Source organism: Moschus berezovskii, chromosome 17, assembly GCF_049115385.1.
Source record: "Moschus berezovskii isolate FMDL1 chromosome 17, NW_MosBer_1.0, whole genome shotgun sequence".
Taxonomy (NCBI): Eukaryota; Metazoa; Chordata; class Mammalia; order Artiodactyla; family Moschidae; genus Moschus; species Moschus berezovskii.
In genome coordinates this window covers 44690593-44706503 of record NC_142476.1, presented here as the reverse complement: position 1 = coordinate 44706503, position 15911 = coordinate 44690593, and the positions used below count along the sequence as shown (strand labels likewise).

The 15911-nt window shown below is 49.1% G+C and overlaps 1 protein-coding gene across 1 annotated transcript in view; it reads left to right on the top strand.

Moving 5' to 3' along the window:
* The window catches only part of NPHP4 (nephrocystin 4), a 139556-nt gene that overhangs the window by 76890 nt on the left and 46755 nt on the right, over positions 1-15911 (top strand). Inside the window, exons 13-17 of the mRNA XM_055419433.2 lie at positions 4910-4971; positions 6835-6945; positions 8207-8355; positions 8498-8689; positions 9139-9326. Of these exons, the coding sequence (XP_055275408.2) occupies positions 4910-4971; positions 6835-6945; positions 8207-8355; positions 8498-8689; positions 9139-9326 (702 nt within the window). The remainder of the gene's footprint in view (positions 1-4909; positions 4972-6834; positions 6946-8206; positions 8356-8497; positions 8690-9138; positions 9327-15911) is intronic.

The following is a 15911-nucleotide window of genomic DNA, read 5'->3' as shown; positions in this document are numbered from 1 at the left end:
AACTTGACAGTTATGCCTGTCCTGATTTGATTAACTTCTGTTCAGGATTTATGCTTCTCTTTCCATATCTGAGCTCCATCTCTGGCAGAGGTCAGCAGACTTTAAGGCCAGATAGGAAATATTTTAGGCTTTGTGGACCAGACGACCTCTGTCATGGCTACTCATCTCTGCTGGTGAAAGCCATTGAGGGTGTGTAAATGAATGAGCATGGTTGTGTTCTAATAAAACTTTATTTATAAGCACAGATTGTGGGTCAAATCTGACCAGTGGGCCAATTTGGGCAAACTCCGGGAAGTAGTGAAGGATAGGGAAGCCTGGGATGTTGCAGACCATGGGGTTGTAAAAAGTTGGACATGACTTAGTGATTGCGCAACAGCAACGAGGTGGATAAAATGAGCATTTGGTCAGGGTTCTCCAGAGAATCAGAACCAGTGAGATACACATATGGTAAAGGAAGAGATGGCTGTTGTTGTTGAGCGTGTGAGTCTTGGCTATATCCTGGCACTTGAGTGATGTGGTGAAGACTTGGTGTGTCTTTCTGTCTCCTGCACCCCGTCCATCTGCCCTCTAGCTCTCCTTGTTGGCTTCATTCCTGGCAGGGTTTCCTTACAAGGTGGCTCTGGGAGCTTCTCTGTCATCCTTGGGCTTAGGAATCCCAGCATGAAGAACTTCTGTTGTCCAGTTGTCCAAAGTCCCAAGACGGAGTCCCCACCTCTGCTGCCTCCCTTGTCTTTACCCTGAATGACTGGGATGTGGGCAGGGGCCATCTGTCCTGGGTCACACACTCTGTCAGGATGGCTCAGACTTCCAGCCCCGCTGACCCCAGGGTTAAGGGCTGAGAGGGTGATCCCCAAAGGGAAACCATCTATTGGTCCTGCTCTCAAAGAGAGGGTGAGTTCAGGTGGCCACCCGATGGATTGAGGGCCTTGTTTCATGTCCCGTGTCTTTCCCTGCGCTCAGCTGCCTTTACCACAAGGTTGCCTCCCAGCTGTAACCATGTTTTCCTGCATTTCCCTGTCTTCGACTGAATAGAATTCCTGCCCGTGGGACCTGGCCTGTCCTCTGGAAGCTCACCACCTCGACCTGCAGAGGGTCTGCTGGGCACAGAGCAGGGCATGGGCTCCAGGGAGCGCTGTGGAAGTTCAAGTGGCAGGGGACACCTCCCCACCCCTCAGGAAGGGCTTCCCCACAAGGCAGCTAGCTATGGGTTCAAGATGATCTGAGCCTCTTTCTGGCTGATGGGCTGAGGGTGTTAACTCCCGTGTGTGTGGCTCACTGAGTTGCAGCGTGACTTCATGGGATTCAGAGGTGCTGGGTGCACACCCTTTAGTTCTTTCCCGGGAGATTTATTGCCGTGTTCTCAGCACACAGGCGGGGATGCTTGTGCTGCTGGGAGCTCAGGAATCGAGCTCGGGCGCAGGTGCTCTGTGGATGCGGCGTCTGCTTTTCAGCTCTCATTTGGGGACCAGCAGATCTACACGGATGGGATATTTGGTTTATTTAATTTGGATTTATTGCTGCATTCACGTCGCATTAATGTGATCGCCTTCACCCCAGGTTCCAAGCATTTGAAAACACTGCCTCCCAAGACTTAATACAGGAGACACAAATATCTGTTGGTGTTTAACTGATGATGGAAACTTCTCCTGCTTCAATATTTTACCAACTTATATGGTTCCTCTGGAAATCTTAATGATATGCGGCTGTCACTTTAAGTGAGGTGCTTTGGCTTCCTGTTATGAATTATCCTTTTTATTCTTTCTGCAAAATTACCGGGGAGCAAAGGTCCATTCATCACCCTGCACGAGAGGGTGTGCACAGGGCCACTAGAGGGCCCTCTGTCTCCAGGTTTTGGAACTTGGCATCTCCCTGACCCACATTTTGCTTTTGAATGTTCCAGTGGTGTCGGAATTTTGGTGCATTTGCTTAACAGATATAAAAGCAGAAGGGGTCGTTGACAATATGTAATCATGGTGTTTCCCAGAGTAATAAGGAATCAGATTCTTGACTTTTGTGCTGGCGACACTCTCGGAAACATCTTCTCTGTGCCCTGGTACATGTCATCTGAAGATGAGGCAGCGGTGGGGAGAGCAAAAGATGTCACCCGGGGGTGGAAGTCAGTGCTGGCTCTCTGAGGGTGCGTTCTGCAGGAGACAATCAGTGAGCGGCTCAGAGCCCAGGCTTCTGACCCTGGGCCTTGAAGGTGGCTCAGTCTAGGGCTCTGGGCACCTCTGGTGCTCCTCACCACTCTAGGGCCTGATTAACTAGGTGGGGCACTTCCGGTCCTCAGCCTCCTGAGGTCTGGATTCCTTCAGCACAGAGACCCACGGCTGCTCTGTCAACCAGCATCCCATTATGTCTTCCTAGACTTGACTCCCTTCCTCCATTTCTGTGATCAAAGTCTTCAAGAGAATGGCTTTCAAAGGCCAAATAATTAGGAATAAAGGCCTTTCAGATGGGTCTGCCTTGTAAATTCTTAGTGTCCCAGGTAACATGAAGCAGTCCCTAATCCTTTATTTTCAAGGTCTGATGGGAAAAGCTATTTTTCAGAATTTTTATTTGAATCATGGCGATTGTGTCTTTGGCTGTGATGACCTCTTCCATCCCCTTACCCTTGGAGCCAGCTGTTCAGCCCCATCCTGGGACACCCCCAGACCCCCAACCTCCTGGTCCTCAGCTGGCATGGTTGCTAAGCAACAACCGCCTCTCCCTTAGGTTAAGCACAAGTAGGTCTGTCTGCAGGGCAGTGTTTTCCTCCACAAACCCCCTCCGTCAGGCCCTGCCAGCTGATTCTCCTTTCCCCAGCACCCTCCCCCGCCACTCCCAACCAAATACACAGCTGTGTTCACGCAAAAGTGTTCTCTGGAAGGCAGCTTGTAACATGGGACAGAAGGCTTTAACGCTGTCTCTCACACAGGGCTGGCTCCTGGCTGGTAGTCATGCATGGGGACTCCCCGACCCCAGCCTTTCCAGGGAAGACAGTGGTGAGGCCTCTGCCTGCTCCAGCCTGGAGGATGTTGCCAAGCCCAGCACCTGAGCACTCACGTATCTGTGCACTTACTGTCTGTCTGTCTGTGATGCTTGCCCACTCACTCGACTCACAAGAAGTGCTGAACTGAAAAGTAGTCCCCCTCGTCCTGGAGTGTGGGTGGGCTTCAGACCTGTGTAGTCTGCACACTACCCCACCCCCCCAACCCCCCAGGCCCAGTGCAGTTGTGTGACCCTATGGGATGCGGACAGCCCAGGTTTGGGGCAGGCTGCAAGCCCCCTCGTGGCCTTTTTACTCAGGTGTAGGGCGTTTGGGCTTCTAGAAGCTGAACTGAGAGAGGACCAGACACCTTAGCTTCTGTCCACAGCACTTTTCAGTGAGTGGAGGTTGACTGGGAAGTAATCGGTTGTCAGGAAATTCATCTGCAGACGGGCACAGTGGCCGCAGCTGCAAGTGTGAGGTTCTGTGTCTCCTGCACGGTGTGACCGCCCCTATCGTGACTGGCGCCGGTGGTGTGAAATCGCTGACTCAGCCCTTCCTGAGACTGCGGGGCCTTGAGCTGCCCAGTATGCCTGGCAAAGCAGTTGTCTCGGCAAGTCCCACATCATGATGCACCCATTGACCTCCCGCTTTTTAATTGCTTCCAGGCTCCACACACGAGGGACCAGCTTTTGTTTCAGGGCTTCAATTTTCAGGAACATATGAGCCATTCTGATGGTTTCTTGTGCAGGGACGTGGGCAGCAGAGACCACAGGGGAGGGAGGAAGGGCTAAACTTGGGTCCTTAGGGCCACGTGGGGGTGACTGGAGCAGGGCTGGTTACCTAGGGGAGGGCCGTGATTTCTCAGGATGTCCTGAAGTTCAAGAGGGGGTGGCCACATGCAGCGGCCAGAGTCAGGTGCCCGTGAAGGGGATTGTGGTGCGTGAGGCAGGTGTGGTCCTCGGGAACCAGGCAGGTCACCTCAGACAGGTGTCCGGTCACACCTGGGCCTTCAGGTGGCTGAGAAGTGCCCTGTCAGTGTGGGTCAGGTGGGCTGGAGGTGGTGGCACTGGCAGGTGAAGGCAGGACAAACATGGTGGGGTCAGGATGATGGTGAGGTGGTGGTGGCCCCAGACACCGGAGCTCAGTGCCGAGAGGCTGGGGGTTTCTGGGACTCGAGTGATGCCTGGGCTTCTGGGCTGGAGTGCAGGGCTCAGAATGGGGGTGGAAGCAACACAGGCAAACCCAGCCCAGCCCTACCCTGGACCATAGCATGGGGACCGAGCTCTACAGGTGGAGATGGCATCATGGGGACGGCTGTTCCCTCCGCAGGTGGGGATCTTGGGCACTGCGGGGACCAGCCTGGCGTCACCCAGGGTCACCCTCGCTCTGAGGACCCTGAGGAGGACTGGCCTGGATTCTTCTTAGTGCTAACATGCCCGCACTCTCACTTCTAGAGTGAGTGAGACTTGGGGGATGGGCATGAGCGATGCGAGAGCAGAGCCCCCAGCCGTGGCATTTGCTGTGTGTGCGCGGCTTCGTAGAAGTTTCTTATTTAATTAAACAGCCAGTGGGCCCAAGCTGGGGAAGTCCCAGTCTGGACAGACATCAGAGCCCGGCCCCCTGAGGGCAGGGGTGTGTGAGAGGGTGAAAGGAAGGGTGAGCCTTCCGAGAGCCTCACATCTCCCTGAGAACGGCAGAGTGCCCACAGGAGCAGGAGAAGGGGGCTGTGGGAGTGGGGAGTGAGCTCGGGCTCCATCCTGCAGGCAGCGACCCCAGACACATGCACTGGTCTGCCCACCAAGCAGGGAGACTGTGTGGTGGCCGCTGCCCGGCTGTAGCTCTGGTTGCCGCTTGGGTGGGGTCGGAGGAGATGCGCAGCAGGCCTGACTGAGCCGGGCTCTTGGTGTCCCTTCCCTGTCTCCCTGTGCTTCCTCGCAGGCCCCCCAGCATCGCCGCCCCAGGGGCTCACCGCTCCCCAGGACTCACCCATGGGACCAGGGGTAAGTAAGTCCAGACCTGAGAGGCCTGCTTCAGAATTCCAGAATCACATATTTAAAGGTTCTGGGTGCAGCAAAGTCTTCTTGGCGTCTTTAAGAACACTTGATGTCCTGTTTACGTGTGTTGGTGGGAAGGATCCTGGCGAGCCTGAAGGGATGGGCCCTCAGGGATGGCAACCGGGGTGTTCTCAGCTGCCCCCCTGCCTGTCTCAGAGCTGGCTGTTGGGGCAGTGGCTCTGGTGGTTGTTAACCATCCTCAGGTTGTCGCTGAAGGCCTGTTTCCACGCTCAGAATGTGTTCTCCCTGGCAGTTACGTTTGGTGACTGATGATCGTCCGGGACTGGTCGGCCTTGGTTTTTCTTTTGAGACCCTGGGGTGTGCCCTCCTGACCTCTCTGCTAGGAGAGGGCGCTGGCTGGGCTGTGGCATCCCTGGGCAGCAGCTGGGCAGGTACCCTGAGCAGCTGGTGCTGGTGGGGACAGGACCTTGCCCTGCAGGCCCATCAGAGAGCAGACACCTCCTCTGGTCTGGGAGTGTGCAGCCACCCTTGGGGGATCCTGAGCTGGCTGTGCGTCTGCCCGTAGCTCTGGGCTGGCTCTGGCCATGTGGTTTGAATGAGGTCAGAGATGGCTTGTCTTCCTGATGAACTTGTCTGCCAATACCATCCTGGACGTTGACTTTCTAGAAAAGTCGAATTGTTCAGTATCCGAAGCTGGCCCAGGACAGGGCTTTAACGAGTACCATGCAGCTTGGAAACTGGATCAGAGTGGATGTTGCATTTGCCTGAAGACACGTTCAGGGCAGCCTCCTGGCCCCCGCTGGCCTGTCCCCATATCCCCTGCAGTGTTTGGCATGGTGCCTCTGAGGGCTGGGGGGCCACAGAACAGCACCACCTGCCCCCAGAGGCTGGAGAGGCTCAGGATGGCTACTGGGGTTCAGGGGAGCTGAGCCGACCCTATATTCCTCTCTGTTCCAAGATGCTGCCCGGGTCCCCCAGGGCCCGCCACCCATTTCCTCAACACCTCTTCATGTTCTGGGTCCTTTCTGTACCAGCACCACCTGCCATGCCACCACCACTGCCACCCCAGGGCTGACGGTCACTGCTGATGACAGAGGTCCCATTAGTAACGTGTACTACATTATAAACAGGATTTGAGAGGTGGGTCTTCGGTAGGGTCAGGGCCCTTCACCTCCCCACACCAGCCTTTCACATTGACGTTCACTCTCTGCGTATGTGCACCATCTGTGGAAGGTTGGCCCTTTGTTGGGTGCGTGCCGAGTCCTTTCCCACAGCAGCCCTGTGATTTAGCTGCCGTCAGCGTCCCCCTTTTACAGGTGAGGAGACTGAGGCAAAACCAAGTGAGTTAGGTGACTTGCCCACGTCAGTGGCAGTCAAGTGGTGGAGTGGGGGTTCCAGGGCCCACATCAGCTGCCATCAGGGTCATCCCATAATGGGCAGATTCATGTCGTAGAAACACAGGTGGTTAGAATCAGAAGAGGTCATGGAGGAGTTCAGCCCAGGAATGGGGGTAAAACCCAGAGAAGTTCAGAGACCAGCCCTGCAGCCCAGGTGGAGAGAACCCGGCTTCCCTTCCACTTGCTTTTCCTTATTAATACTGTTTTTATTCAAATATTGTAGCGTGGGAGAGATCACCTAATTGCAGCTCTTGGTGATGAGAGTAGAAGCAATTAGACTCAGTGCCTGGTCCAGAGCAGCTAGTGACCAGGAGATTCCAGACCTTGCTGCCTCCTGGGGCCACAACTAGAGTCCTATTCCCCCGGAGGGTCAGTGCTAGGAGGGTGGGAGGGGCTCTGTGAAGTTACTGGGGTGCCCTTTGTCATCTCACCCAAGCTTTCTTCCCTTCAGCTGTCGCTTTCCCAGCTGGCGGCTTCCCCACCATCCCCAGCTCCACGCCACCGCTTGGCCAAACCCTCATCACAGCCACCTGGGAGCCCCGCGTCCTCCCTGGTCCCAGGGGTAAGTAGCCCACCCCTTCCCCCTGTCCTGCCTCCTTCTTGAGAATGGCTCCAGACTCCCGACTCGGTTGAAGTCTCTGACTTGGCCAGCTGCCCTGGCCCTTGGCGAGGTGGCCGAGACCTTCTTGGGGTCCCTGTGAAGCAGGCATAGGGATGGGGGCTAGACATTGCCTCCTTTCCAGGTTCCAGATATCTTCCACCATCTGTCTTGGTGACCAAGGGTTTGGTTTGGGAGGTGTTCCTGCCACAGGGTTTGATTTCTGCCTTTCTTCTACCTGAGAAGACAAAGTGCCCTTAGACCTCTGAACATGAGAGAAAAAGAAAAGTTTCCCTGGAGATGTAACTAGAGACTGATGCAAGCTGCCAGCTCCCCCTCCAGGATGCTCGCCTTGCTGTCTGAGGCCGGAGAAGTCCATGAAGCTCACCACCCCAGATTCTAGTGGAGCTAATGGGCTGAAATAGGCCTGTTTCCTTCCACTGGCTTTGGGGGACCCACATAGAGTTTGCTGGTTCACCTGAAAACTTCAGTCTTGCCCTGGAAGTCTGTCGAGGAAAAGTGGCTCTAGTTAATTGCTTAACTGAAAATTGTCGTATTGAAATGCCTTATTCCAAAATATCCCTGGGCTTGTGTAGTCAGGAAGATCTTACATCTCTTCTGTTACTGGCGACCAAGTAACTTGGGGCTTCTTCTGAATGAAATGAGAAGCTGGGGAAGCCAGCTCTAGAGAGAGTATCCTGGATCCCATTAAGGTCTTCACTTAGACAGAGGTGGGAGGTAGATGCAGGTGGGTGCCTAGAGCATTGGGTGACGTGGGGACAGGGAACATCTGTACATGTGAGGGCTCTGTCCCACAGACTCCCTAGCATTGCTGGTGACAGTTTCATCTTCCTGTCCTATGGACATGGTTTTAATGTTAACTTGGCTTCTCAGGGATCAGGCATCTCCCATGCTACTGACCTGTTCATAAAATCAGTGGTTCCTTCCTCATTGCTTTTCAACTTACATAAAATACAGGATGCCCAGGTGAGTTAGAATTTCAGATAAACAATCAGTTTTTAGTGTATGTCCTGGGTATTGCCCAGGACATGCTTATACTAAAATTATTCACCACTTACCTGAGATTGCAATGCAGCTGAGCCTCCTGTGTTTTCATTTGCCATGTGGCAGGGGCAGTTCATCCATGAGCCCCATGTCCAGCTTCCTTATGGTTATGGGTGGGGCTCCTTGTTGGCCTTACCTGGGGCCCCACTATGTTTGGCAGGAGTTCCCCTTGGAGGGCAGGATCTCTCACCTGGAGGCTGACCTGAGCCAAACAGCCTTAGCCTTGGGAACATCTGCTGCTGATCACTTACAGGAACTGCCTTTCACACCCGTGCACGCCCCGATCATTGCAGGAACCCAGACCAGGAGGTGAGGAGCAGGTCTGGGAGGGACCCCAGGCAAGCACTGTGACTCCCTGAACAGCAGGCTTTCCCAGAGAGGTGACTGTCTGGGTTCTGCCCCTTGGTCGGCCTTCTCCTGGAGGCTGGCTCAGGGAGCCAATCCATTCTAGCTCTGGAGGGAAGCTGTCACGGGCCTCCCTGGCACTGCTGCAGTCTGCTGGCTTTCCCGAGATTCTGGACGCCAACAAGCAACCAGCTGAGGCTGTGAGTCCTACAGACCCCGTGAAGTTCAGCCCTCAGAAGGAAGAATCGGACTGTCTGCAAGGCAATGAGATAGTGCTGCAATTTCTTGCCTTTAGCAGGTACATTCCTGATTATTTCATCTGTTACTCTTTACCTGGCTTTTGCATTTCTTGCATTGAGGAAATCTTCCATGTGGTTTTGACCCAGCAGAAACCTATGATCAGGTCTTAGCGATTATGGAATGCCCTGTGTCTTTGTTTCAGTCTGGCTGGGGCCCACCTCCAGCCATCTCCTAATGCTGTAAACTCTGCTTTATCCGGTCTCCTGTGGTCCTTAGTTACATCATGGACAGTGTGTTGCCTAGTCCTTGGGTGCTGGTGTAGCCCCAAGGGCAGGGCTCTCCATCACGCCTGGAGGGGAGATGCCCAGAGGGTTCCCCGAAGTTACTGTGTGGCTGCTGTGGGAGTGGAGGAGGTGGTCTCTCACCCTCAGGCTCCCCACAAGTGTATGATGAAAGCCCGGTTCTCCGCTGGGACGCCTGGTTGACTCGGGGTGTCGTTGGATCCAGGGCGCCCCAGGACGAGCAGGCAGTGCCATGGCCGCAGACTGTGTACTTCACCTTCCAGTTCTACCGCTTCCCGCCCGAGACCACGCCACGGCTGCAGCTTGTGGAGCTGGCCAACGCCGGGAAGACCGGCTCTGCCTCCCTGTCGCACATCCTTGTCCAAATCCAGAAGGATGGCTTCTTTGATGCAGGTGAGCCCGGGGGTCTGGCACACACAGAACCCAGTGCTGAGCTCTGTCTGCGAATTTTATTATTTAAAACATGCTGAAAAATGAAAAACTTCAAACAGGTACAGAATTTGAGCGACTAGTATAACGAATAATCAGTGCTCCTGCCAATCAGCTCTGACTATTGTCAACGACATCCCACCCAGACCCCTCCCCAAACCAGGGCTATCTGAACCATATCCTAGACATATAATTTCATCTCTAGATGTTTCCTTATGCATATCTAAAAAAGTAGAGTCTTTTTAAAAAAATCTTTTCAGCTTTAACCTTTTAAAAAATTTTTATTTAGTTGAACCATGCATGATCTTCGATCTTCATTGTAGCTTGTGTGCTAAGTCTTTTCAGCATGTCCAACTCTTTGCAGTCCTATGAACTGTAGCCCGCCAGCCTCTGAAGCATGTGGAATCTTCAGCTGAGGAATGCAAACTCTTAGTTGTGGCATGTGGGACCTAGTTCCCTGACCAGGGATCAGATCTGGGCTCCCTGCATTGGAACCACTTAGTCTTAGACACTGGACCACCTGGGAAGTCCCTAGCATCTTTTTATTTTGAGAAACATAAACTCAATAATATTACCCCATTCAAAAAAGAATGATGATTTAATATTATCAAGTATCTAGCCAATGTTAACATTTCCCCAATAACTTCATAAAAATTTTTAATAGTTTGTTCAAATCAAGATCTGAGGTCCCTATTTTGGGAAGGTGTGCTTCTCAAGTCTCTTTCTACCTGTAGTTGTCATTACCTTCCCATCCCTGTTTTCTCATTTTATTTGTTGAAATCATAGTTTTGCTGGCCCCCTAGAGCTTCCCAGAGCCTGCACTTTGGTTTCAAGGCTCAGTGGTAGCTTCTGCAGTGCTTCTCTTGCCCCTGTTTCTCCTGTAAATTGGAGTGCAATCTAGATGCAAGAGCAGATGCCTCCTCTTCATATGGGGCAAAGAGTCTTTGTCACTGGTGGTATGTCCCCATCTCTGCTGGTACCTGGTTACTTCTTATACTACTTCTAGAATACTTCATTTATCAGCCAGAATGCTTCCTTAAAAAGAAACTTCTCATGAACTATTTGGTTACCTAGAGGTGCAATTCATATAGGGAAGCCAAAACAATACATGTTTTCCCCTTTATTTGCTAATTTTCAAAGTAACCAGACAGTTCCCAGCATCCTTCAAAGATAGCGCCAATGGCTTTTTTTCTCCCTCATATCATTATAAACTAATGGATTTACACTGCAGTGGATTGGAGTATACCAAGTATGTTGTTGTTTTTGGTGGCCAGTTGCCCTGTCTTTGGCCAGTCACATGGCTCGTAAGCGACAGAGCTGAGGTCTGAACCACCACTGCCTCTGGGGTAGAAAGTAACAGATGGAGAAAGATGTTTTAAAATGTTAAATGAAAGTAGCTTAACACCATTAACATCAGACAAAAGTGACAAGGGAAATGCATTGCTGGGAATCAAGAAACCTATTAAATAATAATCAAGAGTAAGTCACTAGGAAAAATGACTCTCAATCCGTGAACTTCCAACAGACACAACCTCCAAATATGAAGGACTAGTTAATGGACTTTCTAGGGAGAAGCTGACAAACCTATGATCATAGATTTTTGATACATTTCTCTCAGTGAATTGATAAATAAAGCAGAAAAAAATTAATGATGGTATTATAAAATACAGTTTAGAAAGATGATATTATAAAACCTGTGCAACCAATTTAGAGAATATACATTATTTTCAGATATACCTTAAAATTTACACAAACTGATTATTCATAGATATATATATATATATCTTAGATTGCCAAGCAGGTATTGTCATATACATTATCTAATTTTATAGCACTTTTTGACCATTCTACCCCAGAGTCAGAAATCATCATTCACTACCTTTCCCCCAGAAGGCTCTAAACTGCTGGATTTTTGAATTTTAAAATATACTTGTAATTTTCCCCTAGGTCAATAAGAAATCAATATAGAAATGGCTGTTTAAAACTGAATGAAAAGATGATATTGTACATCAAAACTAAAAAGTAAAATGGCAGTCACAGGGAAATTTGCAGCTTTAGATGCTTATATTGGGAATGAAGAAAGTATCTTTTTTAAAAATTAATTTTTAATGGAGTAGAGTTGCTTTACAATGTTGTTAGTTTCTACAGTGCAGTGAAGTGAATCAGCCATACATATACACATATCCCAGCTTTTTTGGATTTCCTTCCCATTTAGGTCACCACAGAGCACTGAGCCTTCTGGGGGAAAGGCAGTGAGTGATTTCTGACCTTGAGGTATGACAGTCAAAAAATGCTGTAAAATTAGATTAGGTTTATGGCAAGACCTGCTTGGTGACGGAGATGTATACACATATCAGTGAATAATCAGTTTTTATATAAGCACATCTTTCAAAATAAACTCCTTATTGCAAAATTCAGACTTAAATTGAGGAAAGTAGAGAAAACCACTAGACCATTCAGGTATGACCTAAATTAAATCCCTTATGATTATACAGTGGGAGTGACAAATAGATTCAAGGGATTACATCTGATAGAGTGCCTAAAAAACTATGGATGGAGGTTCTTGGTAGTGTACAGGAGGCAGGGATCAAGACCATCTCCAAGAAAAAGAAATGCAGAAAGGCAAAATGGTTGTCTGAGGAGGCCTTACAAATAGCTGAGAAAAGACGAGAAGTGAAAGGCAAAGCAGAAAAGGAAAGATATACCCATTTGAATGCAGAGTTCCAAAGAACAGCAGGGAGAGATGAGAAAGCCTTTCTCAATGATCAGTGCAAAGAAATAGAGGAAAACAATAGAATGGGAAAGACTAGAGATCTCTTCAAGAAAATTAAAGATACCAAGGGAACATTTCATGCTAAGATAGGCACATAAAGGACAGAAATGGGATGGACCTAACAGAAGCAGAAGATATGAAGAACAGGTGGCAAGAATACACAGAGGAACTGTACAAAAAAGATCTTCATGACCCAGATAACCACGATGGTGTGATCACTCGCCTAGAGCCAGACATCCTGGAATGCGAAGTCAACTGGGCCTTAGGAAGCATCACTATGAACAAAACTAGTGGAGGTGATGGAATTCCAGTTGAGCTATTTCAAATCCTAAAGGATGATGGTGTGAAAGTGCTGCACTCAATATGCCAGCAAATTTGGAAAACTCAGCAGTAGCCACAGGACTGGAAAAGGTCATTTTTCATTCCATTCCCAAAGAAAGGCAATGCCAAAGAATGTTCAAACTACGGCACAATTGCACTCATCCCACACACTAGCAAAGTAGTACTGAAAATTCTCCAAGCGAGACTTCAATAGTACGTGAACTGTGAACTTTCAGGTGTTAAAATTGGATTTAGAAAAGGCAGAGGAACCAGAGGTCAAACTGCCAGCATCTGTTGGATCATTGAAAAAGCAAGAGAATTCCAGAAAAATATCTATTTCTGCTTTATTGATTATGCCAAAACCTTTGACTATGTGGATCACAACAAACTGGAAAATTCTTCAAGAGATGGGAATACCAGACGACCTTACCTGCCTCCTGAGAAATTTGTATGCAGGTCAAGCAGCAACAGTTAGAACCGGACATGGAACAACAGACTGGTTCCAAATTGGGAAAGGAGTATGTCAAGGCAGTATATTGTCACACTGCTTATTTAACTTCTATGCAGAGTACATCATGTGAAATTCAGGGCTCGATGAAACACAAACTGGAATTAAGATTGCTGGGAGAAATATCAATAACCTCGGATACACAGATGACACCACCCTTATGGCAGAAAGCGAAGAGGAACTAAAGAGACTCCTGATGAAAGTGAAAGAGGAGAGTGAAAAACCTGGCTTAAAACTCAGCATTCAAAAGACTAAGATCATGGCATCCGCTCCCATCACTTCATGCAAGTAGATGGGAAGCAATGGAAACAGTCACAGACTTTATTTTCTTGAGCTCCAAAATCACTGCTGATGGTGACTGCAGCCATGAAATTAAAAGACACTTGCTCCTTGGAAGAAAAGCTATGACCAATCTAGACTGCAAAAAGCAGAGACATTACTTTGCCAACAAAGGTCTGTCTAGTCAAGGCTATGGTTTTTCCAGTAGTCATGGATGGATGTGACAGTTGGACCTTAAAGAAAGCTGAGCACCAAAGAATTGATATTTGGAGTTCCTTGGACTGCAAGGAGATCAAACCAGTCAGTCCTAAAGGAAATCAGTCCTGAATATTCATTGGAAGGACTGATGAAAAAGCTGAAACTCCAATATTTTGGCCACCTGATTCGAAGAAGAGACACATTGGAAAAGATCCTGATGCTGGGAAAGATTGAAGGTGGGAGGAGAAGGGGATGACAGAGGATGAGATGGTTGGATGGCATCAGTGACTCGATGGCCATGAGTCTGAGCAAGCTCCAGGGAAGCCTGGCGTGCTGCAGTCCATGGGGTTGCAAAGAGTCAGACACGACTGAGTGACTGAACTGAATTGTTCAGCTCAGGAAGTTTGGTTGAAAAAAAAAAATAAGAAAAACAGAACAAACCCAATAAAAGTAGAAGGAAAGAAATTAAAAAATGAGTATAAATGGTTGGAAAACAAAGAAGTAGTGCAAAGGGTCAGCCAGATTGTTAGGCGCTAGGGCTCATGGGTACACAGGAGATGCTCTGTTCCTGTGCCCAAGGTCAGCATCAGTGGGGAGTATCAGAGCAGGTGTGGGGGTGGCGCTAGTCTGAAAGCCAGGCTTGCCGAGCCCCCCATCAGGTGAGTGGCAGGGAGAGGTCAGGCTGGCAGCCACAGTCAGCCTTGATCCTTGGGGCAGAGCTGCCACCCCTGTTTGCCTGTGGACCACAGCATCCTCTCTTCCTGTGGATAAATCTGAAAAGAATAGTGAGGGGAAAGGGTGAGCAGCTTGGGCCCTGTTCTTTCTGCCAAATCCACTAGCCTGTGAGCTAATTTTGCTCTGGGGAGGGGTGTGTGCTGGGCAGAGGGTGGGCACAGGAAGCCCCTCTGTGGAGAGGTAGGGCTGGGGAAGGATGGGATCCTGCAACCTTCTTCCATTTCATTCTCTCTACCCCCTGGGCTTAACCATTGAGGGTATGGTCAGCGGGGGTGTGGGACTAGTCACCATGGGGGAGGTTTCCCATCCTACCTGGGACCACTTCTCCCAAACCAACCATCTTTCCTCCAGGACCAGTGGTGGATAGTTTATAGCTTATGTCCTCAGAAAGCTTTGAATTGTACCAGAATAATGCATAGATTTCAAGGCTCCTCTGCACCCGTTGCTGTGAATTCATTCCCTATTTCCCATTCTAAGTTCTATCCAATCCCTTGATCCAGTTTAGCTCATCGGAGGTTCTGCTGTGAGGTTAAATGATAGCCTGAAGATAATTCAATAAAAAAGGCCAGTCACTTAGAGGTGCTCCTGATTTGACTATAAACCCCTTTCCATTAGGAATTGCCCAGAGAGAAATTAGTCCAAAAATTAAATTTCCCTGCAAGTGGAAGTCCAAAGAAATTAAACTCCAAAATCAAATTTTTCTTGTCAGGGTAAATTAAAATTCAAAGTCTAAAATTAAACTTAAAGTCCAGAAAGGCTTTACAGACGAGATCGGGCGCGTTCAGGGTGGTATGGCCGTAGACAGTTTCTTACACAGCTGAGTCTTGGCGAAAGATGCCTCTGACTGGGCAGATCTGGGCTTCTTTCTTCAGCAGCTTAAACTCAGGGACCCTCTGTAGATGTCCCTCAAGGCTTCAGAAGTTGTGCTGGTTCAGCACCAGTGCCTTCATGGCCCTCACTTAAGACATGTTTTCTTTTGTTGTTGAAATGTTGGGTTGGTCCAAGAGTTCGTTCAGATTTTTTCCACCAGATGTTATGGAAAAAGTTATGACACTTTTTGGCCAACCTAATATAGCATGCCTACAACAAAGTGCACTGTTCCATGGATTTTATAAAATTGATAGATTTTATTTGTCAGAGCAGTTTTAGATTTACAGATAAAGTGAGCAGATAGTCAGGATTCCCCATTTACTTCCTGTCCCCATCAGTTCAGTTTAGTTCAGTTGCTCAGGTGTGTCTGACTCTTTGCAACCCCATGGACTGCAGCACGCCAGGCTTCCCTGTTCATCACCAACTCCCGAAGCTTGCTCAAACTCATGCCCATCGAGGTGATGATTTCGTCGAACCATCTCATCCTCTGTCATCCCCTTCTCTTGCCTTCAATCTTTCCCAGCATCAGGTTCTTTTCCAATGAGTCAGTTCTTCACCTCAGGTGGCCAAAGTATTGAAATTTCAGCTTCAGCATCAGTCATTCCAATGAATATTCAGCACTGATTTCCTTTAGGATTAACTGGTTTCATCTCCTTGCTGTCCAAGGGACTCTCGTCAGTCTTCTCCAATACCACAGTTCAAAGCATTATTTTTTTGGCACTCAGCTTTCTTTATGGTCCATCTCTCACATCTATACATGACTACTGGAAAAACCATAGCTTTGACTGGATGGACCTTTGTCAGCTTTTGTAGTGTCTCTGCTTTTTAATGCACTGTCTAGGTTGGTCATAGTTTTTCTTCCAAA